We start from the raw sequence: 26124 nt of genomic DNA, 5'->3' as shown, positions 1-26124 counted from the left end.
ATACATGCCTAGCAGTAAGTCTGACTAAAGCCATATTCCAGAAGGGACGCAGACATCACTTTACTGCCAGGTTGACCCCACAGCAGCCTCGAGTTGATGCCAATCTGCTATTCTGGAGATAATTTTGAAGACCCTCACGTGTCTTATGTAGCAATTGAGGTGTATGTATCTGTGTACGTGTGTGAACATGTCTACGTGTGTGCTGGGGGTGGCTGCTCATACATCCAAGCCTCCCCAGAGAGGACTGGGGTCCCTGAGGGAACAGGAGCCTTTTCTTTTCTGCAGACATGGTCTGGGCTGCGTTATGTGCGCTTCCTCAGCCTGCCTCCCTGTGGGCGGAGCCCGCACTGCTTGGCAGAGGCTCCAATGGCTCTTTGAGGACCAAGAGGTCCCCTCAGACCATCAGCATGTTCCAAAAGACTGAGAAGTGAACTGAGATGTATTAAAAATACAGTAACTGCCTAGAAGCTGGTAGAATTCCAGTTCTTTCCTTTATTGGGAACGCTGACTAACACATTTCATCTCAACTTTGGGGCTTTCTTTTGTTATTTGTAAGTCAGGGGGACTGAACGAGTAATCTCGGAGGTATGTGAGGTGAGTGCAAAGTGACAGATGAATTCACATGTGTACCAAACGGATTCAACATCTCCCGTCTAGATGCACTGCTTACAGAGACTGTGATGAGAAGAAAAATAAAAAATAAAAAGATTTTCATAAATGGAATAATACAGAATGTCTTCTTTTGTGTCTGGCTACGTAACTCAGCATTTTGTTCTTGACATTCACCCCCTGTTTCGTGTGTGGGTAGTTTGAATCCTTTTATTGTGGTGTAGTATTCTGTTGAGTGAATAAACCACGATTTTGTTTCTCCATTTACCTGTTTAGGGACATTTGGGTTGTTTGCAGTTTGGAGTGATAATGAATAAAACTGCTCTGAACTACAAGCCTACAAGTCCTTTTGTGGACATACGTTTTCTTATCTCTTAGGTAAACATCTAAGTGGATTGCCTGGGTCAGACGGTAAGCATATATTTAACTTTATAAGAAACTGCCAAACTGTTTTACAAAGTGGTTGGACCATTTTTACATTCCTGCCAGCGATGAAGGAGCATTCCTATTGCCAACATGTGGGATTTCGTACACCAAATAGTACACTCTGTATGATTCCATTTACTTGAAGTATGGCAATATGGGAAATGGACCTACAGTGACAGGAGTCAGAGAACTAGTGTTTGTGGGGTCATGGGGGAGGGGGGCACGAGGGGTGCTAGCCTCCGTTGGAGCGGTGGTTCCTCAGGTGGAGAAATCAGTCAAAACCCACTGAACTGGGTTCATTTTATTAAAATCAGTTCATTTTATTGTGTGGAAATTATATCTAAATCAACTTGAATTCATAAAATTCATAATTCATGAATTCATAAAAATCCCTATTCATACTATGCAGCCATCAAAAGAAATGAAATCTTGCCATTTGCAACAACGTGGATGGAACTAGAGGGTATCATGCTTAGTGAAATAAGTCAATCGGAGAGAGACAACTATCATATGATCTCCCTGATATGAGGACGTGGAGATGCAACATGGGGGGTTAGGGGGATAGGAGAAGAATAAATGAAGCAAGATGGGATTGCGAGGGAGACAAACCATAGGTGATTCTTAATCTCACAAAACAAACTGAGGGTTGATGGGGGAAGGGGGTTTGGGTGAGGGTGAGGGGGGGTTGTTGACATTGGGGAGGGTGTGTGTTATGGTGAGTGCTGTGAAGTGTGTAAACCTGGCGACTCACGGACCTGTACCCCTGGGAATAAAAATACATTATATGTTTATAAAAAAAAAAGTAACAAATAAAAAATTTAAAGTAAAAAAAAAGAAATCAAAGACTTCACAATCACATTTAAACAAAGATCTCACTACAAATGTAATTAAAGAGAACCTAAATAAACACAGGTATTTACCAAAAAAAAAAAATCCCTATTCATATATTTTCTCAACCAGTGGATTCTCCAAGTGCATCTCATCTTGGGGATCATCTGGACATTTCTGGAGACGATCAAGTGGTCCTGTAACTTGGAAAGGGTGGGCTACGTGATTTCTGAACTCCTTGGAGGTCCCAGGCTCTAGATCTTCTCTATTGCCTGACAGATTATTATGGGATCCTGTCACTGAAGTGCTTAGATCTCACTCTTCTGTGTCCTGATCCTCCCTGAAGCCAATCCGCTCCCCTGATCTGGCTGGCGATGCTGTGTCATCACCATGAAATCCGTACAGTGTGACCCTGAGCTGCTTTTCTTAGCGCCGCCCTCCCCGGCAGCTCTAACAGATGGGTCTATTTCTGGAGCGGAGGTTCTTACAGGAGGCACTCTCTGCTCAGAATTAGTGGGCTAGGAATTAAGTCAGCGTGGAGACTGGCAACGGCTTCTTGGTGAGGGCTTTACGGGTTTGTTTCCTTTTCCGTCATTCACAATTTAAAGTGACTCATTGCTTTTTGGTTCTGAAAGATTGAAAATGCAGAGGGAGCACATGACGAATTCATTGTTTACTACTGCACAGTAATTACTGAAGCACCTTATGTTAACTCAGCACTTTTTCTTCCCTGACTCGAGATTCTGCCTAGTCCACGGGTGAAATGGCTCATGGCCAAGACACCTATCAAAATAAGTGGAAACGATGAAGCCTGGGATGTAGTGATTGTCTTTGAGTTGCGGCTAATGTTCTGAAAGGCGGAGTCCTGAGGCAGGTTTCCTTGTACTGCCCCTGCTTTCTGCCCCTGTCACTGTGGCCTCTCTCATTAACCCTAAATAAGTCCAAGGTGGCTGAAGTGGCTGGGGGATGCGGTGTCTTGAGCTGCACCAATACTGATACAGTCAGTGTGGGGACAGAATGGAGCATGGAGGTGTGTACCCCTTGTCTCCACACGCCTGCTTCTCGAATTTCTATTCAGTCCATTGTCAAGTGGGTGAAAAGGAAAGCAAAATATTAGCACCCAGCAGGCATTGTCTGCATCATCCTCAGAACAGCCCCATCGGTGTGGTGCTATCATGATCCATGTTTATAAACGAGGAGACGGGATCTTAGAGAAGTCAAGCGACTTGCTTATGGTCGCCCAAGTATTGGAGCTGGGGTGCCAATTCCAGAAACTGAACTGTTTTATCCTGTTCCGGAACTGGACAAACTCAGAATCCGACAGAATTAGGAATCTGACATGGGCAGAAAGTACATATTAATAAGTAGGTATCAGCACTCCTTCATTTTCTAGAGGTCTTCTGGGATTGATGGTTAACTCCCAAGCCTTCCACAGAATTTGTTTTCTTCCAGACTCCCAGAGCGGCTGTAGCTAGGATCACTGCGTCACCTTGTGGTCGTGACGGGAACTGCACGTTCCCTATAGCCGGAGTCCTGGCTTTTCTCTGTGCTGGGAAGTACCGTCCGTCGGTCTGAAATCCCGAAGGAAAAATTCAGCTAACACTGGGCTTGACGCAGTTGGCTGGCTGATCTCCAGGACTGGGAGAAAGAAGCCTTTCATTTCCCTTTCTTGCATTCCCACTGCCTTGGCTGAAGATCTTCTTAAATGCAATGGGTACTTCATTCAGGAAGTGAGCCCTGCAGCCGACAGCCTGGAGTTCTGTTCTCTGCCCTCGGATTTTTTTCTGAACCCTCCGCACCCCAGTCCCACCCTCCACACGATGTTGGCTGTAGCTGCATCTGATTATTTTCTTTCCGTGTTATTCTCCTCTGTGGGCAGAGGGAAATGTGGATTTCTTGAATTAATTTTCTTCAGGAGTTTCGTCTTTGCTATTTCAGCCAAGCTGATCTTATCTCTGCCACATTATAAGCTACAGGACCTTGGGCAAGTCACATAACCTCAAGGAGCCTCTTCTGCAAAATGGGGTAGGAATATGCCAAGGATTTTTGTGATGATTAAATGAAAGGCTGCATTTAAAAGCACGTTGTAAACTGTAACTAAATTTACAAATATAGTTGTTCTCTGCAACTGTTTCTTCCTTGCTGCTAGTAGAAAGAGATAATACCCTGGGGCGCCTGGGTGGCTCAGGTCAAGATCTCAGGGTCCTGGGATTGAGCCCCACTGCAGGCTCTGCTCAGCAGGGAGTCTGGTTCTCCCTCTCCCTCTGCCTCTAATCCCTTGCTCCTGCTTTGTCTCTCTCATGCTGTCTTCTCTCAAATACATAAGTAAAATCTTAAAAAGAGAGAGAGAGAGAGAGAGAGAGAGAGTGTGTGTGTGTGTGCCCGGTCTAGGCAATGCATCTCACACTCTCTTCCTCTTTACATAAGAGGCACATGGGTCACCATAAAGGAGAGAGTGAGGTATTCATGTGTGGGGGAGGTGGCAGAAGAGATGAGAGAGCTTCCATAAGGAGGAGGAGGAGCAGGTTCACTTCTTCAAAACCCCATGGGTGGGTGGGGGGGGGGGGGGATGCTGCTTCCGCCTTTGTTCAGGGGTCCAGAATGTCTGTTACAGTATTGCTACATTCCAGGACACAGGGTTTTAGCGCTTGCACAGCCTCACAACCTTTCTACTTATGGTCACATTTAATCTTCACCATTATCCGGACAGATGTTTCATAATCGCTGTTTGCCTGATTTACAGATGAAGAAGTTGATAATCAAAGAGGTGAGACGATTTTCTTAAGCTCTCAGGGTAGCAACATTGATTTCTGTTCAGTGCTCCTCTTACCACATTCTCTCTTTATACCACGGAACAGGGTTTCCCAAACTTTTTAAACCGCGAGCCACAGTAAGATGCATTTTGCACATTACACACGTTAAGTGTATAAGTGAAACAAAAGCATCAAGGAACAACACCTCCTCTGACTGAGTGCAATGCATCCTACTCTTACTCGTTTAAAGACGTGCTATTCACTGCTCATTAAAGTGCCCCAGAGCCCGCTAGTGGATTGAGACCGCAGTTTGGAAAATACTGATCTAGAAGATTCTCAAACAGTCCCCACAGGAAATGTGACCATCACAATTGCCCATGGTCTCAAACGAATTGGGAATCTGAGGGGTTGAAGAGAAAAAATTAGATGAACTCAGGAAGTTTGACTGACTAGTATATATTGGCAAATGGATTGAGCAAATTAACTCTTAGAAATCTTTTGAAATAGGATTTTTAAAACTCTAAGATAACTGCATCACAGTTACTGTGTTTCTGCCATGTTGTGAGCACAGTGGTTATCACTCTGATCATTACCGCCTCTTTCCACATCAGTGTCCACCTGCCCATTTCCAGCCTTAAATGAAGCGGCTACACCTCCATTCTCAGGACTTCCATTCTCTGCATTGTGCCTGATTGGTGCACACTAAATATTGGTTCTCTTAATAAATAAAAAAATGATTAGCAACCATCCCACATTCTCGTTACTCTCACTAGTCAATGTAACTTGAAGTTAAAAAGGCAAGGACTTGATCCATGTAAGAGCCATCACTGAGTGATTACAAGCTTCAGCCAGAGGGAAAAATCATAAAGAAAGAGGTTGAACACAGGGGCACCTGGGTGGCTCAGTGGGTTAAAGCCTCTGCCTTCAGCTCAGGTCATGATCTCAGGGTCCTGGGTTCGAGCCCCACATCAGGCTCTCCACTCAGCGGGGAGCTGCTTCCCGTTCTCTCTCTCTGCCTGCCTGTCTGCCTACTTGTCATCTCTGTCTGTCAAATAAATAGATAGAATCTTTGAAAAAAAAATTAAAAAAAGAAAGAGGTCGAACATGTTTTTTATTCATGCATTTATTCCTACTATCCAGCATCCTGCAGAATGGGTCTGTGCCCTTCAAATAAAGCCACTTTGTAATTAAGCGTCCCCCCCACCCCTTTTCCTTTGGTGACTTGCCTATCCCCTAGCTTAGTTAAAGCCTATAAAATCTACAAGTCTGACCAATGCAACTTAATTGTAATGCAAGAGTGTGAGTTTGGGCTCCTGGCTACATTAGAAATGGAAGGCTGTGGCAGGTTTTCAGTAGTGCACCCTACAAGCTGGGGTATGTGTGTGTGTGTGTGTGTGGTGGTGTGGGGGGGGGCGTCCTGGGCCAGAGTCCTCGCCACAATGCCAGGACCTACTGGATGAGATCAAACAGATGAGCTCAGAAAGAAAGTCTGTGCAGGCAGAGGCAAAAGGACAAGCCTTCTGGTCCACATGGCTGTCTTGCCTGCAGGTTCCCACAGACACAGGTGGCAGCTTCTCTCCCTGACGGGTCAAGCAAAGACTCAGATTCTCTGGGGACCCATAGGAGGCTGGAGCAACTCCAGCCCCCCTGCCCCATGGAGAGGTGTGTGAAACAGCAAGCCTTCATGCCACTGCCTCTGGGAAGGACAGGAGACTGCAGGAACGTCTGTTCCCCAAGAAGAGAGTGTGCTTATACAACGTCCACTGTCACACATGCCGAAGGATGCTAAGAGAGATGCAGGGAGGGACAGTTGGATCCATGCCATCTCTTTGTTTTGCTCTTTGAAATGAATCGGGGGGATAAAAAAGGTTGCACTGTAGCCCTCAAGGTTTGGCTTTGGATTTTTTATTTGTGAATTACCATGAATAATGAAGCTACTGATAACCAATTAAAAGACTAAAATGTAAAATAATGGTTTCATATATATATATACATATATATTTCATATATATATGTATATATATATATAGTGATATATATATATATAGTGATTTTAAAAAACAATGTTAAAGGGTTTTTTAGATATAGTAGTATGGCTTTATTCCAGGAAATAGAAATTCTTTTGAAAAATTGGGAGCCAACATAATGATTTAAATGTATGTGAAGAAAATGAAAAGAATGTGAGCTGAAGGTCCAGGCAGACTTGTGTTTGAACAACAGCTCTGGCCCTTCTAACCTGCATGACAGGGGTGAGTTGAATGCAAAACCCCTTGATTGTCAACCTCCTCATAGCGAAATGGGAAAATAATACTTATGGGGCAGGACTGCTGTGAGGATTACATAAAGCTATACAGGGGCTCAGTGGGTTAAGGCCTCTGCCTTCGGCTCAGGTCATGATTCCAGGGTCCTGGGATTGAGCCCCACATCAGGGATGTGGAAGCAGGGAGCCTGCTTCCCCTTCTCTCTCCCTGTCTGCCTCTCTGCCTACTTGTGATCTCTCTGTCAAATAAATAAATAAACAAAAATGTAAAAAAAAAAAAAAGAAGAAGAAGAAAAGCTACAATCACTTAACTTATTAAATCAATTCATTAGTTCTCCTTTTTCTCTTTTAATGGAGCAAATATGTACTTTTTAGTATCTAAATACACACATAAGTTTATATGTCATCCGGCACGTATGTTTCTACTGGTTTTATAAAACTAAGGCGCAAAATATTCTTCTCAACAATGCTTTGGGGCTTACTGAAGCAGAAAAGAGAAAAATATAATACCAACTTTATTTTACAGATGAAAAAATTAAGTCCCAACGAGAGAGTGAGTTAATTACCAAACCAAGCCTGAAGTACAATTTTCTAACTTCCGAATGCTGGTTAGTCGTAGAATACCTGATGTTAATTCCTATCCCAGTGCAGCAACTGACAGAGGATGGAGTCGGTGGGCGGGGAGGGGATGTGTTCTTGGAAAAAACATTCTCAATGACTTGGTCATTTTTGTTTTTAATCATGACCCTTCATTTATTTTGAACCGTCAGAGAACATCAGAGGGGAGCAGGGGCCGGTTCTGTCTGCCCCAGCCGGCGTGGGGTGGAGGAGAGCAGCATCAGCTCCCCTAGGCTCACACAGGCCCTTGGAAGGTGGACACTCCTGCAACCCACACCCAAACACGGTGTGGCCCACATACCAACCTTTCTTTTCCTGGGGATGGGCTCGTCAAAGAGCAGGTTGCTGGCCTCCGCCTCATCGATACCGTCGTCCGGCGGCGGCTGCGGCGCGGAGCTGCGGAAGGGCTTGAAGCTGTCCGCGGACAGCGGCGGCGACGGGGTGGACGGGTTGGACTGGTCGCTGGGGGCGCTCCAGCTCCAGTAGCCGCTGCTGCTGCTGGAAGGCACGCCTCCTCCCTCCTTCCAGGATCCGCTGAGGCCCTCTGTCCGCGCACACAAACACAGTATCAGTAGGAGCCTGGGCTGCACTTGGGTGGGGGGGGTGGCGCAGGAAGTGGGTCGGGGCAATGGGGGCAGCGGGGGACTTGATGCTATGCTCATGAAAGCGCTTGCAGCCACTCGACAGTTTGCAACGGTTGGGGATGTAAGATGTACTCTGAACCTCAAAAAACAAAAAAATCCGCGTTGCTTTACAGTTTATAAACATGTAGCTATTTTCATCACACAACAGGTTTTTCTCAGTTTTTTTGATGTGTGGTGTTTTGTTCAACACTAGTTTCTCAGGATAACAGTGGAGATTAGATGAAAATAAGAAAAAAAAGAAGATGTTCTTGTTTACAAAGTCTGGGGAGCTCCTGCCTTTCTAAGAAAGAACTCATCCGCAGCTGTCTTCCCCACCCCCATCCCCGATGTTAACTTTTCAAAAAGAAATTTCTCATAGGTCTGTGATCCTTGCATTACACTTATAGAAAAAGTCTGAGATTGAAGAGTCAACGGGACTAATTTCCAGGTAGTAACCTACGGCCATCTACCTTATACTAACAAATAATGGTGCCTTACAATTGGTGAGTATTTTACATCTCGCGGAGATCATTCACAAGATCTCGTGCATTCTCACGACATCTGTCTCTCAGAGTAAGGACGGTCATGCCTATTTTATAGATGGAGATCGTGAGATAGCTGGAAGTTCAGTGACTCGCTGCATGACTGGTGTGGAACTCGGGTGGGTGCTGGTCCCAAACCCTGGTCTACCCATTGGTCTTCTCCTTCATGCGTGTGTTGTGAACAGCCTCTTTTGTTTCTAGCAAAACTGAGGTCAGAGGAGGATTTATTGGTAATAATTCCTGGTAAGACTGGTGTTGAATTTTACCTTTCCACCTGTGGGGAAACATTATAAAATGTTTGCTAGTGTAGAGAGATCTTTGCTCAGGTAGAAGGTCTTGGGCCTGTCCTCATGCAATGAATGTCTTCAGCAAATCACTGAAGATTTACTTTAGCTTTCAAGATGCCCAATCTTAATGAGCAGTTGTATAATTCTACTTTTTTTTTTAAGATTTTATTTATTTATTTGACAGAGAGAGAGAGAGCGAGAGAGGGAACACAAGCAGAGGGAGTGGGAGAGGGAGACACAGTGTCTCTGCCAAGCAGGGAGCCCGACATGGGGCTCGACCCTGGGACGCTGGGATCATGACGCAAGCAGAAGGCAGAGGCTTAAGGACTGAGCCACCCAGGCGCCCCTCTACTCTCTTTTTAAAGTATGATTTCTCCTTCATATTTATGTACATTTTGAATATATTAAAGCTATATTCTAAGTACAAAGGAGAAAAAGTCTCAAAATGCCTCATTAAAAAAATGTTGCTCTTGGGACGCCTGGGTGGCTCAGTCGTTAAGCGTCTTCCTTCAGTTCAGGTCGTGATCCCTGGGGCCTGGGCTCTAGGCCCGTGTTGTTGGCCTCCCTGCTCAGTGGGGAGCCTGCTTCTCCCTCTCCCTCTGCCCCTGCTTGTGTTCCCTCTCTCACTGTATCTCTCTCTGTCAAATAAATAAATAAAATCTTAAAAAAATAATGTTGCTAATGTCTGTGTAATTCGTAATGAAGGGAAATGGTAGACTAGCATTCAAGGAGAAACTTCTTAACCACCTTCACATAATTGGATTGCTAGCGTATTCCTCAGCTATGTCAGACGAAGAGTTCACTTGGTGGACCGAAGTTTGCGGCAGAAATAGCAGAGGAAGTTCCCCATCTCATTAAAGCAAAGGCTCTGACAGAATCCAGGGGTCATTTATGCAGGCTCACACCTCACCAGTCGCAATAAAACTAAATTAGGATCTCACCCCCCCAGGCTACACAGAGACTGATGCACTGACAGGACCGAGTCGTCGACTGTAAATAAAAAAGCTCCATTCAATACAACACAACTTCAAGAGGCGCCTCATGTAAGGCCTTAGATAATATTACCTGGTGTGACAGACTCACTTGGCAGGCTTATGAGGCTTATAAATATACTGTAGAAAACACTGCAAAATAAAATAAGTTCATGGTACTAGATGTGTCATCAGCCTAGGTATGAGGAATTGAATTTCTCTTGAAAATCAGCCATTATTATAGTGTGGTTACGTTGCTTCACGGCAATGCCAAAAGTTAACTTGCTTACTTGGGAATGGCCTTTCCCTTAGAAACACTACTTAAACAGAAGGATGATGTGATATAGAAATAAACTTTTCAGAAGAAAGTCAGAACCAGCTCAGAGTGTTTTTCAGAGAACATTGTCTTCTTTGCTTAAACAAATATTTGCCAAATTGTAGATACACACTGCTGGTCTCTTACTCTCTTTGCACACCACATCCTGACAAAATGATCCCTCTCAGACACAGAAAGGGAACACAACAGTTTTCAAAACCTCACTGACATATAGTAATCCTGGACATAGTCTTTATTTCTAAAAAAATTTAATAATTCCTTCATTTTCATAAACTACTTTCCCTTTTTAAAAATTTGCTTCCTGTTGCAGACTCAATGACAGATAATAGACAATTTGGGATTATTAGCTGGGTAGTTCTTTTTTAAATCGTAACAAACACTGAATTACTTTCTTTGTAACAATGTTAACAAAAATTTTCATTGAAGAAGCAAAAAGTTTATTTTGATTTGAACTTTTAATACAAAGGAACATTAAAGATGTTCTCAATTTAAAAAGAACACAATGGTAAAAATGATGATTAGAGCAAAAAAACCCACTTTTTCTCCTCTGTGATTCTTTTTTCCCTCTAATGGGTCTTGGAGATGCTTTCTATTTTGCGTTTATGGTAATCTTTCTTCAGCGGCATTGCCAAGCTGAGAAAGGTAAGTCAGGATACCTGTTCACCAAGAAGCCCAGAGGAGAAGTCCAGGTCATTCAACAGGAATGGTCGGGCTCATTTTAAGAGCACACTATACCCCAGCTGGATTGGGGTAAGCATGGGGGAGGACCCACTGGATAGCCAACATATTTGTTTTCACAACTCATGCTGATAACCAAATGATGTGTGAACCGTAGCTCAGTCCCATAATTGGCTAGGCTGGCTTTAAAGAGAAGGTTTCATTTGGTGGTCTCAGTGCACTGCATTTCAGTGACCTGGCTTCTGCCCAGGGGTTGTCCATTGGGAATGCTCTTGCCAAAACCACCAGTGACCTTCTATTTGATGCAGAATTCAGTCATGAGAAGGACTATTGACTGACCTTCTGTAGCTTCAGAGACTCTCCTTGAAACATGCTTTTCCCTTGACTTGCATGAACCGCACTCTCCTGGTTCTCCTCTACATCGCTGGTAACCCCTCAGGTCCCCTTGGGCTCTTTTACCTCTGCTGGTCCCTTACAGGATGACAGGCCCTATCAGCCCCCTTAGCCACCTTCTCGTCATACTCTTCCTCTACACAGTGCCCTCGAGGTGATCTCATCTCTTCACCTGGCTTTGCAATAATGCCTACCAGTCCTGCACCATCGCCCAGGTCTCTCTCTTGGCAAGAACCCAAATCTCCACCAGACAAGGACCCTTGAAAAGTTCTGCCTACTAAACATGTTCCAAACTGGACCTTCATCTTCTTCAGCAACCCCACCTCTTGCCCTAACAGTCACCCAAAGATCTATGTCCCTGCTCTGCTCTCCATCTCTGGGAGGGGCCTCCTCCTGAAGCACACGGATAGCCTGGAAGTCACCCTTGTCATCCCTCTCTTTCATCCTCTCTGTCCATCATCACCACGTCCTGTCAATTCTGCCTCCTCCATGTTTCTCAATTATGTCCTCTTCATCTCCACTGTGACCACCAAGGTCCAGGACACCCATATGGTCGTGCTTTTTTTTATTTGCCTGTAATCCCAATCATAACATTCCAGTGCCTGTCACTTAGCAGATATCCTGTAGACTCAGATTAATGTTCAAACTCCTAGCCAGGAACAAATGATATTGATCGATATCAATATTGATCTTGATCGATATTGGGTCAAACTCTCCAACTGCATCTCCTGCTGCCCTCCTGATATATCCTATTGAATTATATGTATCAATACTATATCATGACTAAGATAGCAGATCTGGAAGCAGAAAGATATGGGATGGAGTTTCAGCTCTGCTGTTTACAAGTTAGTTAATCCTCATGTGCCTCAGTTTATTCATAAGTGATAATAACGTAGAGTTTTTGTGAGAATTATATGAGATGAAGTAAGCTTAGAACTCGGCATATAATAAGTGCTGAATAAATGCTAGCCATTAATATGACTGATAGTGTTCTTTCCCCATAGGAATTGTACAATATGAATGATTGATTATGGACATTGTTTTCAAACCATTTAGCACGCTACCCAATAAATACATACTGAATGAATGAATGGACGGCATACTTTTCTATTTGATTAATATTATTATTCTATTTGGATAGTACTTTTTCAAAATATTTAATATTCAGCCTTCTTTGATCCAACTACTGGTCCAATTAAACAGAAATAATGCTGGTGAAAATAACTTCATTGGACTAACCTCCATTTACCTGGGAAAAAAGAAGTATGAGCACTAAAAAATGTGTTCTGGAAAGGTGCTGGAGCTCGGTACATGTGAGCTGAATGGATGTATGTATGAATGAGATGCTGGGAGGTTTCTGGGAAGATGAGGAAGAAGATGATAGCTCCGAGGCCTCCATTTCTTCCAGTTTCCCTTGATTTCTGCTACTGAGGGGTGGTTAAACTGTTTATTCTGTGTGTGTTAGAAATGAGATCTTTCAGAGGGGCTCTGCTCTTGGTGTCCCTCCCCTAGGTCCCGTACCCCGGGCTTACCATTTGGCCGCACAGGTGGGCTCCGAACCAAAGGGCTGGTGGACAAGCTGGTTAGTACCATGGCTGCTGTCACCTTGTCCATGTCCAGTTCCTCTGAGGATTTCCTGTAAAACAGAGGGGACATTGTTACCTGTGCTCATTTCGTGTCTATTGTGGTCTATTATGGGCTGTGTGCCCCACACGTACAATGTGTCCCATGCTACTACACACTTATTCCTTTAACTTAGCCCCATAAAATCCAAACTTTTCTCAGCTTTATTGAATAGATCAGGAATTCTGCCGAGGTCCAGTCAAAATCCTATAGTATGAGGAAGGGAAGGATTCCTCATCGGATAGTCATCTAACAAACACTTACTGAGAGTGTACTCTAAGACCTTGTTCTAGGCACAGCCGATGTATGGTGAACAAATGGAAAAGGTTGGTGGGGAGAAACACAATTACTGGGAAACAAACACAAAAGGGAACAGAATAATTCATGATAGTGACAAGTGCTGTGAAGTGCATGAACAGGTTGATGTGACAGTGATGGAAGGTGGCTGCACTTAAGGTGGTCAAGAAAGGTTTCTCTGGGAGGTGACACCTGAGGTGAAGTGTGAAGGGGGGTGGTCAGTTCTGAGGAGGTAAGGAAATGCCCTGCAAGCAGAAGGGACAACTGTCTAAAGGCTAGAGGGTGGGATTGGGTGCTGGGTATTTGAAGAGCGTCCCACTTTGGGTGAGAAGGGGACAAGGGTGCAGAGCTGGTCACGTCGGGTCCTTTGTACATGAGAACTGTTTCAATTTTATGCTAAGTGGAATGGGAAATCACTGGAAGGCTTTGAGCAGGCCTAGTGACATAATATGATTAAAAATAATTACCTGAGCTGCTCTACGGAGAATGGATTTTAGGGAAGGCAGACTCAAGGCAGGGAGGCCATGTAGGGCGTAATTGGTCGGAGTCTGGACACAAGAGGAAATAGTGGCTTGCGCTGGGGAGGGGGAGAGTGACGCGTGCTCTGTCAGGCCTGCCTGGTGCCCTGAGGGTGGGAGATGGGCAAAGGGGAGCAATCCAGGATGGATGCCAGGCAGTCTGGCTTGAGCACTGACTAAAGCCGTTTACTGAAACGGGAGACGGTAGAGGAGAAATGCGATTAGAGGTGTTTAAACCCCAGTGCCCTGCTTTCCTACACTTTCCTACAGGAAGGACAGGGGCATCCCGGTAGTTACCATGTTGTTAAAGTGAAGAGCCATTGGGCATCATTCATTGAGATGAAGAGATTACTCTGGTTCATTAATTTTTGGCTGGTTAACCCCGCGTGAAGGTTCATAAGATAATGATCATTGTGGACTGAAGTCAGCTTGTTGAGGCTTATTTAAATAAAGAAGCTAATATCAAGAGGCAAAAATTTACACGGTACCTTGGAATCAGATAAATTGTACCACCTCCTGAGAGATGAACAGTTTCAAATTAGAGAATAGTTGAAGAAGTATGACAGGGGATTAATAAGCCATATTGACAAATGAATGTCATATTGACAAATGTGGCTTTCATTCGAGGTGTGCTCTATAATTTTTAAAGCAGTGAACTCTTAGGGATAGAAACTTTATAGCATCACTTCCCAACACACTGGGAAAAGAGATTCTTAAATTGGAGGAAAAAAATCAAATTGTTCCCAAATTTGGGGGCGTTGCTCAATGAATTTCATCATGAAGTTATAAAGATTATTATAACTTGGCTCTCCAATGTCCACGACGACACTGAATTACTAAACAAAGCTTACTCTTTCAATCCAAGGTGACAAAAGATGAGAATCTTTCAAATTTTCTTCTACAGTTCTTGTCAAAGCACCTTACCCTCTTTCTCGGCAAACCGTTCTATCTAAAGACACATCACTTTTTTTCAGAGAATGGCAATTAAATGCTTCTAGAAAGCAAGCTTGAGAGTACACAGTGAAATTCACTTTGCAAGAGTTTTTAAGACAACCTCATACGCTGAGAGAAAAACCCACTCATTCATTTGGCACACAATTAAAAGATTTCACAATATCCATTATTTCTATGATCCTCATACTTGGGAGTAAAGATGATGCCAGTTTCTTACAGACACAAAGGCTCCTGAAACAGCACCAGGGAAAGAACTTAAAGTGCCTTAAGGTAATTTTGAGTGTTTTGTTGGTTCAATCTCCCTATGTAGTCATGGTCACGGGGGAAGGAGTAATTGGAGGCCTTGAAGGAGAAAGGTTTGTTCTATATCCTGCTATGTGGACCCTCAGGCTTCTCTGACCGGCTGCCCTCCCCAGAGTCCAGCTGTCAGGATCACTCCATGCCAGTGGGGGGCACACATGAGCAGGCTGCTTGTCATCTCCTTCAAGACTGAATTGCAGGAGAGGCTGACTTCTCCTTCTGTCAGCCTTCTCTTCCTCTTATTAACAAAAGGCTTGAGAACCAGAATAAGCAGCCATGTGCTTGGCTCAGGGAAATGGCATGACTGTAGGGAAAAGGTCCCCTTGCCCTCTGCCCTGATTCTAAAGGGACTCGCTGTACAGGCACGCCTTTCCCTCTCTTACATCTTGGTTTCTGAAACCTTTATTTTTCCTTCCTCAATCTGCTTTGTATCTTTTTGGATTTTTTTTTTTTTTTTTTTTTTTTTTGCACATCTAAGGCAAACATTTTTATTTAAGAGGTCTAAATGATAATTTACTCAAAAGCTGATTTTTGTGGTTTTTTTTTTTTTTTAAACATGAACATCAACAGAGAATGTGTCACTAGAAAATAACCATGAGAGACTCTTAACTATAGGAAACGAACTGAGGGTTGTTGGACGGGTGGACGGGCTAACTGGGTGACAGGCATTAAGGAGGGCATGTGGGAGCAGTGGGTATTATATGCAACTGATGAATTACTGAATTCTACATCTGAAACTAAAGGTTTCTATAGTAAACTAATGGTATACTACATGTTGGTTAATTGAATTTAAATTTTAAAAGAAGAGAATATGCGTTTTTTTTTCCCTTGTATTGCCAAAGCTTACCACTACATTCCAAAACAATTACTGAGTGTCATAAACTGGATTTCTGATGAAGAGTGAAAAGAGGAATAAACATTTGTATAATCAGAGCATTTTTGTATTTGGATTACTTTTGACTGTCCCACTGGTTCTGGAGGTCACTGGCAACAATAACAACCCAAAATCAAAAGAATACATTGTTCCTGATTCAATTAACCTGTATTTTTATCTTGCTACATGAAATGTTACCAGATGATATGGTCTTGTGCTGAGTTGTGTTTTTGTTTTTATCTTTGTTTAATTTCTTTTGGTACAGTACTATCTAATTACTGATTAATTGGTGCTGCAAATTCAGATCCTTATAATTAAACATGAAGAGATGATACACAAAGTAGAATTCGTTACACTTTGAGAAAACTGCTGCAAAAGACTTCTGGTAGATTAAGAGTTGTTGAGGGGGGAAAAAAGCCCTCTAGAGGGTAAATATTCTTTCCTAATTTTAAATTAAATTTAAATCTACTGTTGAGTACCTTATCAACCACATGTTTGGAAAAGGCCGAGGCCTTTCTCAACCTTTTTTTTTTTTTTTTTTTTTTTTCCATTTAATCTTTCCTCCCAGACTTAGTTGAGTATTATGGAACTTAATAATATTTAGAACTATATTTAAATAATAGTAATATTTGTTGTCATTCTATACGTGATTTGTCCCCCAGGTTGACCTGGCTTGGACGGCTAAGTAGGATTTCAAGATGAGAGATTCACATTTCAGGCAAGTCTTTGTCTTGCAATATGCTTAGGAGTCCTTATTTGAAGGATGTAGTAGGTGATGAGAGAGGACAGGGCCTGGGCCAGTTCCTGGGGCCTCATGTGCCAGGCCAAGTGGTTTATCATATTCTTTTAAATAGAGAGACGCCATTGACAATTCATGAACCTGGGAAAGAGACAGATAATCAATCTATCTCTAGTTTAGAAATGGATCAAAGTTGAAAATGTATGGAAGGGGAAGAAACTAAAGGTAGGCTATTTAGCTATTTTTAGTTAGGTCTTAACTTAAACCAAAAGTATCAGACGAAGTAACAACTATTCCTCTGTGAAAAGAGTCTTTAGTCTATGAGTACAGAACTCCCTTGATATCTGCTAAGGATGTGTCCTGGAGTTTTCTGAGAGAGGGGATAAAGGTAATGGGTAAGAGTGCAGGCTCTGGAATTAGTTAGATCATGTGGCTTCCAGTCTACTCTCTGCCATTACTAGCTGTGTGACCTTGGGTGAATCACTTGACATCTCTGATTCTTGTTTCTTTATCTGTAAAAGGGGGATAAAAATAGATCTGTTGAGAAGATTACATGAGTAAACATGCAGGGCACCAGCACACAGCCTCACCCACTGTCAGATATCCATAGATGTTAGTTAGCTATTATTAACCTTCGCATTCATGAACACACCCATAGCACACAACTCCTGTGAAAGAGGACAGTATCAGATTGCTTCACTTGGTCTTCTTAATAGGCACCAGCACTAGCAGATGTTGCTTTCTTTTGGGGGTGGTGGTGGTGGTATTTTTCATAAAGAACAGAACTGTTTGAAGTTCTCAGGAATTCCTCCATAAGAGGTTGCAACTGGCACATGCAGGAGCAGCTGCTGGGTCCCTTGCGAGAGCTTCACATCGATGCCTTGGCAACCAGACAGCTCATGACGTCACAGCCCCCGAGGTCTGTTCATGAATAGCCAAAGTCTGGAAGGCAGTTTGGAGTTTATGTTTAAGAGTTTGTGCTTTCCATGCTCACTCTGGGAGTGCTACCTATGCTCTAGGGGCTCTTCTAGAAACTGGAAATACAGTGAAGGAAAATCATGCAGAGCCTTTGCCTTCTTGACCTCTAGTCCATTGAAAAACCGGTCCTTGGGGCACCTGGGTGGCTCAGTGGGTTAAAGCCTCTGCCTTCGGCTCAGGTCATGATCTCAGGGTCCTGGGATCGAGCCCCGCGTAGGGCTCTCTGCTCAAGCGGGGAGCCTGCTTCCTCCTCTCTCTCTGCCTGCCTCTCTGCCTACTTGTGATCTCTGTCAAATAAATAAATAAAATCTTTAAAAAGAAAAAGAAAAACCGGTCCTTGATCAAACAGACAACAAATAAACACGAATCTACCGAGGTGTCAAATGCCAGGAAGGAGTGGTGTGGATTTGCTGAGGACCTACTAAAGTCCTGCCATCTCAGGGGGGACCTTCCAGGGACTGGCCCCGAGCGCAGGTGCTAAGCAAGCCTTGGGCTGGACTGTGCCAAGTATGGGCAGGGCTGTCTTCCCAAGGGACAGAGAAGCTGAGCACAGCGTGTTGTGCCCTGGGAGAGGGGACAGCCCAGGGAGGGTCTTTGGAGTCCTGTACAGGTTTTAAACCTTATCTTAAAGGCCCTGGGAATCACCGGAGTGTTTCAGGCAGAGTCGGGTGGGAGAGGTTGTGGAGCTTGGAGTGATGCTATCAGATTTGTTTTCCTCTAAAAGCTCATCCCGGCTGCTGTGTGGAAAAATGAGTTTCTTGGTTTGACAACCAATCTTTTATCTGAGGAACTGATTGCCTGGTGACTGTGGCGGCAGGTTGTGGAATGACATCATCTGTGACACGGGAGGCAATCAGACGTGTGCGTGGGATCAGCAGACACGGCCCCGGGCCGTGGGTCATAGGCTGGCCTGGCCCTGGGCACTTGACTGTGGCCTTGCTTACAAGGCAAGAAGGCTTTTTTCCATTTTTGAGCTACTTCATGCCTGAGTGCCATCTCTTTGCAGGGTGCACACAAACCCGGTCTCCTCTGGCTAACCCACCAGCTAACAGAGAAATGTTTTACACCCTGGAGAGCCATCAAAGACATTTATCTGCAATTAAAGGACGGTAGTAACAAACGGAAATAAAAATGAATAATACATTCTTTAGATTAGTACTAATCCAGTTCCTTAGCAACTACTGAAATCTGCTGTCTAGACCACGTTCAGTTACTTTAAAAACTTGTGATAATCCTCAAACAAGGAATAAAGGCTGAAAATAAAATCTCTTCTATGGGAAAGGCCACAGTAACCAACCCCCATCTTGGAATTCTGGGAAAGCTTTTCCTGAAAGTTTGGAAAACTGGAATCAGTGAACTTTTTTTTTTTTTTAAGATTTTATTTATTTATTTAACAGAGACACACAGTGAGTGAGGGAACACAAGCAAGGGGAGTGGGAGAGGGAGAAGCAGGCTTCCCGCTGAGCAGGGAGCCAGATGCGGGGCTCTATCCTAGGACCCTGGGATCATGACCTGTGCCGAAGGGAGACGCTTAATGACTACGTCACCCAGGTGCCCCTGGAGTCAGTTAACTTTTAACTGTGATTAAGCGTGAAGCTTTGTTTCCTCTCTAACGGTATCCTGGAGCAAAAGTGGTCAGTGTGAACTCCTCCAATTTCATCTTAGCTGTTGTTTCTTTTACTCTACGGGGAAGAGTAAGGAAGCTGCCTGTTGCCTGTGACGTATCTGGTGGCCTTGATCACCAAGATGGGGAAATCAGCGCAAACGCATCCTAGTACATGGGCCATACAGACCAGTGTTTCTGAAGCAGCCAGTGGTGAAGGATCACTTGAAAGAAATCTCTGATCTGTCATGGATTGATACTTCTGGAAAACACAAGGAAATCAGGCCCATGGTGACTGTGGCTTTGTAATACTGCTATGCAAACCTGTGAGTTTCTCCTCAATTTCTGAACCCAGCTGGTAATAGAGTTTGCAGACTGTCACTGGCCCCCGCTGACAAGCATGGAACCACGCGATTGCTTTGATGTCCAATGCATTTTCCCCAAAACGATGATATTCAGTCCTGTTTCTCTCTTTCTCCCTGCTGCTGCTCTCTCTCCTTAGATCCTCCCACCGTGACTTTGTTCCTGGCCTTTATCTGCTCACTGGACTCCATACTTCATTATGAACAGCCACTCACATACCCTCCCCATGTTACTGTACTTGGACTTTCCATTAGGATCAGTCCTCCTTTCCACCTGAGTTACTTACCCTATTACCCCCACTGTTGGCCTTTGACCTGCGTCCCCTAAAGCATCCCTCCACTTGCATGCAGAAACCTGGGTGCTTGGTGGCTCAGCTGCTCTTTCTCTCTTCCTGTCTGAGCATCAACCAGACCTTCTATCAGTACCTCTCTCCCCTAAAAGTCACCAAATATTTTGGCACAGAAGTTGTAGCCATTATTGGGGTGCAGTTGGTTAAACATCTGACTCTTGATCTTAGCTCAGGTCTCGATCTCAGGGTTGTGAGTTCAAGCCCCGAGTTGGGCTCTACACTACATATGGAGCCTACTTAACAGGAAAAAAAAATTGATAGCCGTTTTGTTTACCTCATCTGGAATTATGATCCTAGGGGAAGTGGTGAAAGCATCCCATAGCCTAACTTTGTAGTTTCTGTTCCCTTCATCTCAACAACATTCAGCAGACTCCTGACCTTGACGGGAAGGATGCCACAGTCAGATGGACTGGGGTTTAAACCCAGCAATTGCATTTATTAGAGGAGTGATTTTAGGTATATCACGTAGCTTTGTATAGCTTCCTATTCTTTGTTTATAAAATGGGAACAATAATAACACCAATCTCCTGGGGTTTTGGGAGAATTAAATTGTATATGTAAAATATCGGACATACACTAAACACTCAATTAATAGTAATGGTTTTCATTATCTCTTACCCAAACTCTTGTTTCAGTGAACTGTTCTTCAATTAAAAATCCAAGTTTAAGAGTGCCTGGGTGGCTCAGTCAGTGAAGTGTCTACCTTTGCCTGGGGTCATGATCCTGGGGCCCTAGGATTAAGCACCACCTTGGGCTCCTTGCTCAGCAGGGAACCTGCTTCTCCCTCTACCTCTGCCTGCTGCTCCCCCTGTTTTTGTGCTATTTTTCTCTCTGTGTCAATAAATAAATAAAATCATTTTAAAAACCCCTCTAATTTGATCTACTGAAGTATTTATAGGTTAAATAACATGAAAAGCAGGATTTGTTTTAATATCCTACAGCCTCCCACTCACCCACCCCCTAAAATGTGAGTTGGAGGATGAGTAGATGAAATCAAATGGGTAAAATGCTGACAACTGTAGGAACAAGGGGACGGACCCTGAGGGCTTCATTCGACCATTCTCATACTTCTGTGCTTATAGTCCAAATAAAAACGAGAACACAAATCTGATATTGGCCCTAACGTGTTACTGCTCTCCTGCAACCTCGGGCTCCTCCTTTCCTTCTAGCTCACACCGTCTCCCCCCGTCTGCTCTTCCATCCCCCAGAAACGAACAGTCTTTGGCTTCCTCCATTCCTCCCAGGTCCCCAGCTCGCTGCTGCCTCCTTCTTCCCTCCAGTGTGGGTTCCCGGGTTGACTGCCTGGCCACATCTCTCCCCAGCAACCTTGAACACCTGGCCTTTCTAGCCGTTTGCTTCACGGGCCTGGAACCACCGAACCCTGGCTGGATTCTCCCTGGCTGTTCTTTCCTCTTCCGCCCGGGGGCAGCCGAGGACGGATGAAGGACACCAGACTCTGAGGACTGGAGCCTCACCCAGACTCTACTTGAGCTTCCCTCCATCAGACCATCAGACCTTTCACCTGTCTTTAATCAGCACGTACCCCCATCAGCACTTGTGATTATTTTGTGTCTTCATCTCTCTCTCTCTCCAAGCTTCAACTCTTACACACCCAGATAGCAGATACTCTTAACCTCCTACATTACAGAGAACATTCAGGCCACCAGGCACGACCTTTTTACCTCCTTTCTTCAGTCTCCCCTGAAGGTGGATGTGTTCCTGTTGGAAGCCACGCCCCCACCTGTGCTACCTGCTCCCGCCTCCGAGACCTCGCTCCTCCCTCCTGTTCGCCCTGGGCTTTTCTCTGGGTCCACTCACACGCTCAGGTGTTCCTCCACCTGCACGCAGGGACACAAAGCAGTGGGAAAGGAATGAGGACGGTGGTTAGAGGACCTAAGAGAGGAGAGAAGCTCAAGGAGGGGCAAGTTAACAGCCTCAGAGGTGGGAGGCGGACCAACCCCAATCAGGAGCCCCCAGGAACTAGCAGCATGGAAGTAGGCAGAAGCTTGAGCAGGAGCAGAAGCAGGATGGCTGTGGTTTGAGGAGTGAATGGATACCAGGAGGTGAGGAGGTGTTACTGTAAACGTCTCTTTAAAGAAGTGCAGCCATGAAGGGAAGAAGAGTGTGGTTCTCTGAGGGAGTTAAGAGAGCTCAGGTTTGTCTGATCTTGCTTTGGAAGAATGAACTCTAGCTCATCTCCATGCTGATAGGGAAGAGCCAGCAGCGTTGGAGAACGCGTAGATACAGGAGAGAAGGGATTATGAATGGACAAGGCTGCCATAGAGTGGGGTCCTGGGCTTAGGTGAAATTAGCTTTAGAACAAAGAAGGAGGAATTGTCCTTTAGAACTGGAGCACAGGGAACTAACAGGCATGGCTGCATGGTAGGTGTGGGGCTCCGGGAGTTGATGATGTTTCTTCTTGGAAGTCTCTGCTCTAATTCCTTCCTCAGAAGGAAACACGTTTCCCTCTGAGGAGTGGGAGAGGCATGAAGGTTTCAAAGAAAACTGACGAGTCCCAAGAAGTCTGTCAGGCAGCAAAGCCAGCTCCGCTGAGGTTGGAGGCTTTGGTTCTGTCATGGTGACCCCACGGGGTTCTGAGCCTGGAACAGGAGTGAGAGGGCAGGCTTCTGGACAGATATCTTGCTGGGTTTTTCTGGGAGGTGGGGGTTCAACGAATAAGACCACAGGAAAGTGGAAGGCTGTGATAAAATCGTGTTTGGGGAGATAGCCTGGGATCCTGGCTGGATTAGGAGTGAGTGGAGGCTGGAGGGGACTGAAATATGGGGGAGCAAATGGAGAGGAACCAGAGATTCTAATGAGCTAAAAAAAAAAAAAAAGTGTAGTGTAAGCAAAAGAGAGAGTTGGAGGAACAGAAGGTTACGAGTAGGAGAGGGGTGCTGGAGACGGAGGGGTCATACAGAGAGGAATTCTGGGAGATGTCAAGGTCCAGAGTGTGGCCGTAGGGGTAGGGGTGGAAGGGGGAGTAGAGGTGAAGGTCACTGCATCACGAGTGGTGAGATGGGCGCGAATGTCATCCAGGATGACAGCAGGACTGAAGAGGAGAGGAACGCTGTGACCAGGCAGCTCATACCTTCAGTAAAGAGTGAATAAATAGCCAAGACAGCAGGAGAATCTAGCAAGGCACGTGGAAGGCGCCTCAAAGCAGCAGGAAGTTTACACAGGAGTGGAGGGGCAAAGCCTTGTTGACAGTCATGGGGCCATGGACAAATTCATTCTTGGGAGGTTCCCCACGGTCTTCAGGATGCAACTCAGTGCCGGTGCAGGAAACACTTGGTTCTCTCTGGGGTGGTTCTCTCTACCTCTCCCTCCACCTCATCACAGGTGCTCTGCAGGGCAGCTCCCTGTTCATGGCAATTCTCCATAATTCTCCTCCTCTCCATATCTTTGCACAAGCAATGCTTGTGCTGGGAGCAAGCTTCCTCCCCTTTCCACTGAGCCTACTCCACTCCCCTATCCGTTGGCTCAGTCCCACTCCTGGGAACCTGTTTGCACCTGCCAGGAGGGGCCAGGTGCCTCCGTGCCTGCACTGTAGCACCTGCGCTCCTCGTGCTCTCTCCGCCTCCCACTTTCCAGATCAGGATGCGGTCTGGTATCTATTTCTAACATCTAATATGAAACCTTGCCTAATGTACAGTCTTAATAAAGGTTTTTTCTTTTTGACAAATTGGCAGTAAGTAATGGTGGTTCACAGCGGCTGAGGGATGGCAGGTAGGAGCATAGAAACTTCTGTAGTTGTCATCTATTCATCATCTCTCTTGTCTTATTAGATCTGGTAATTTATTCAGTTCCTCTGGTGGAAAACAATTCCTCAAAAATGCAGCTATTAAATAAACCATTTATATAAAATTTTTTACTGGGCCTAAAACATGCTGGCCTATCTCTGCAAAATTGATTTTGCTCCCATGTCTGCGATGATTCTTCTACATTCACACAGGCTCACAGACCTATCCGTGAACTCTAGAATGGCAGCAATAACATTATTAAATAATAAGTTCCAAATCCCCTGAAAACAATTCTGTGTGATTAGCCGGACTTCTTGATGTGAGCAGGCTGCAAAGTGTAGCTTGGGGAAGCATCGTGAATATCCCTCCACGGCCTTTGTGCTTTGTAGGCTTGGCGCTTTGATTGCAGCTGACTTGTTCTCTCGGGAGTCCCCGGGCCAGTCTTACAACCACGTTTTCTCTCTGAACACAAAGCCGTCTGTGCACGTGGGGTGCCCTTCCGGGCCTGTCATGTAGGCGCCGAGGGATGGGAGACCGGAGGGAACACATCAAGTTCCCTTCCTGACCGTCTCCATGTCTCTTTGCGGGTGGATGTCCCGCGTGGTTCCATGTGTGAGTGTCTCTCGGTGTGTCCGCATCCGAGTGCATACCTGTGTGAGGATATGTGTCTGTGTCTTGTGTGTATCTGTGTGTTGTGTGTGTGAATGCCTCCATGTGCATCTATGTGCCTGTGTGTGTTTGTGTCCTGTGTGGATCTGGGTGTGCTTCTCTGTGTGTCTAGATCTGTGGGAGCATCTCCGCGTGTACCCCATGTTCTGTGCACTGGTGAGGTTTATGTGTGGTGGAGATGATAGGAGGTGGATGTGGCTGTGCCCTCAGGCCCTGTGTCCTGGGTTCCCAGTCCTTTGGGATGGCAACATCCTTGCTGACTTCTTCCTGCTGCACTGGACATCTGCTGCTACTCAGCAACAGCCAAAGCAAAGTTGTCAGACTCTCCGGGAAGAGTGTGTGGATGTTTCTGGAAGCATTTGGCTGCCATCCAGTCAGCCTGGAGTCCTGGGGAGCACCTCACCAGGAAGGGCCTCCATGTGAGCAGGACCCCCATGTGAGCAGAGGTGATGGAGCTCAGGCTACTGGGGTGAAAGTGCACCGGGTCATTCAGGCAGTCTGCAGGTTAACGGTCCATCTGATAAGCATCACAGCTGTCCTCAAGAAGAAAACTGTTATCAAAATTGTATCTCTCTGGAGAAAGGGGAACCCTCCTACACTGTTGGTGGGAATGCAAGCTGGTGCAGCCACTCTGGAAAACGGTATGGAGGTTCCTCAAGAAATTAAAAAAAAAAAAAAAAGCTATTCTATGACCCAGCATTTGCACTACTAGGTATTTACCCCAAAGATACAAATGTAGTGATCCAAGGGGGCACGTGCACCCCAACATTCACAGCAGAAATGTCCACAATAGTTGAGCTATGGAAAGAGCGTAGATGTCCATCAACAGAAATGGATAAAGAAGGTGTGGTTCATCTATACGATGGAATATAACTCAGCCAGCAGGAAAGGATGAACACTTACTATTTGCATGGGCATGGATGGAACTGGAGGGGCTTATGCTGAGTGAAATAGGTCAGTGGGAGAAAGACAATTATCATATGGTTTCACTCATATGTGGAACATAAGGAATAACATGGAGGACCACAGGGGAAGGGGGGAAGCCAAATGGGAAGAAATCAGAGAGGGAGACAAACCATGAGAGACTCTTAACTCTAGGAAACAAACTGAGGGTTGCTGGAGGGGATGTGGGTGGGGGGATGGGGTAACGGGTGATGAGCACTGGGGGTTATATGCAACTGATAATTTATTGAACACTACATCTAAAACTAATGATGTACTGTAAGTTAGCTAATTGCATTTAAATTTAAAGAAAAAAAACTGTGTTTCTCCCTCTTAAATTTCTATCCAAGTTGGGTCATTCCAGATTTATCAGTAGGGTTAATTACATTATTGCTTGGCGGCCTTCAATCCTTTTAGGTCTCAGTAATGTAAAGAACTCCCAGTTACACTTTATGGTGGTCATAGTTATTTCATGAGGACAGTTGAGAGAAAACAAATCCAGGGTCTTCTGGTTTGCCAACTAAAGAAAAATAAGATCATTTTTTTCCTAGATCAAAAAAATAGTAAGGTGAAAAATAACTGTATTTCTTATTACTGCTGCTTCTCTTACCTGAAATAGTAACATTATTATGTTGGCAACAGATCTAAATGTGGGCTTGAAGGGATAGTTGTAGCCATTTTACGTTCTTGCTTTTTTCAAAAAGAGAGGACTAACAGGCTCCCTGGGAATGACAGAGAAAGCTCTTTTTTTTTTTTTTTTAAGATTTTGTTTATTTTTGTGTATGAGAGAGAGAGGGAACGAGCAGGGGGTAGGGTCAGAGGGAGAGGGAGAAGCAGAATACCTGTC

The 26124-nt window shown here is 44.8% G+C and overlaps 1 protein-coding gene across 2 annotated transcripts in view; it reads right to left on the bottom strand.

The window, feature by feature from the left end:
• The window catches only part of ZNF704 (zinc finger protein 704), a 239915-nt gene that overhangs the window by 38970 nt on the left and 174821 nt on the right, over window positions 1–26124 (bottom strand). Inside the window, exons 3-4 of one of the 2 annotated variants that reach the window (XM_046011007.1) lie at window positions 12847–12961; window positions 7800–8036 (exon numbers count right to left, since the gene is read on the bottom strand). In XM_046011007.1, the coding sequence (XP_045866963.1) occupies window positions 7800–8036; window positions 12847–12961 (352 nt within the window). Of the gene's footprint in view, window positions 1–7799; window positions 8039–12846; window positions 12962–26124 lie in introns of both variants that reach the window. The other variant, XM_046011016.1, reaches the window with a different exon arrangement.

This window comes from Meles meles, chromosome 1 (assembly GCF_922984935.1).
Source record: "Meles meles chromosome 1, mMelMel3.1 paternal haplotype, whole genome shotgun sequence".
NCBI lineage: Eukaryota > Metazoa > Chordata > Mammalia > Carnivora > Mustelidae > Meles > Meles meles.
Note: the sequence above shows the minus strand (reverse complement) of the source record. Positions and strands in the feature narration are given on the sequence as shown.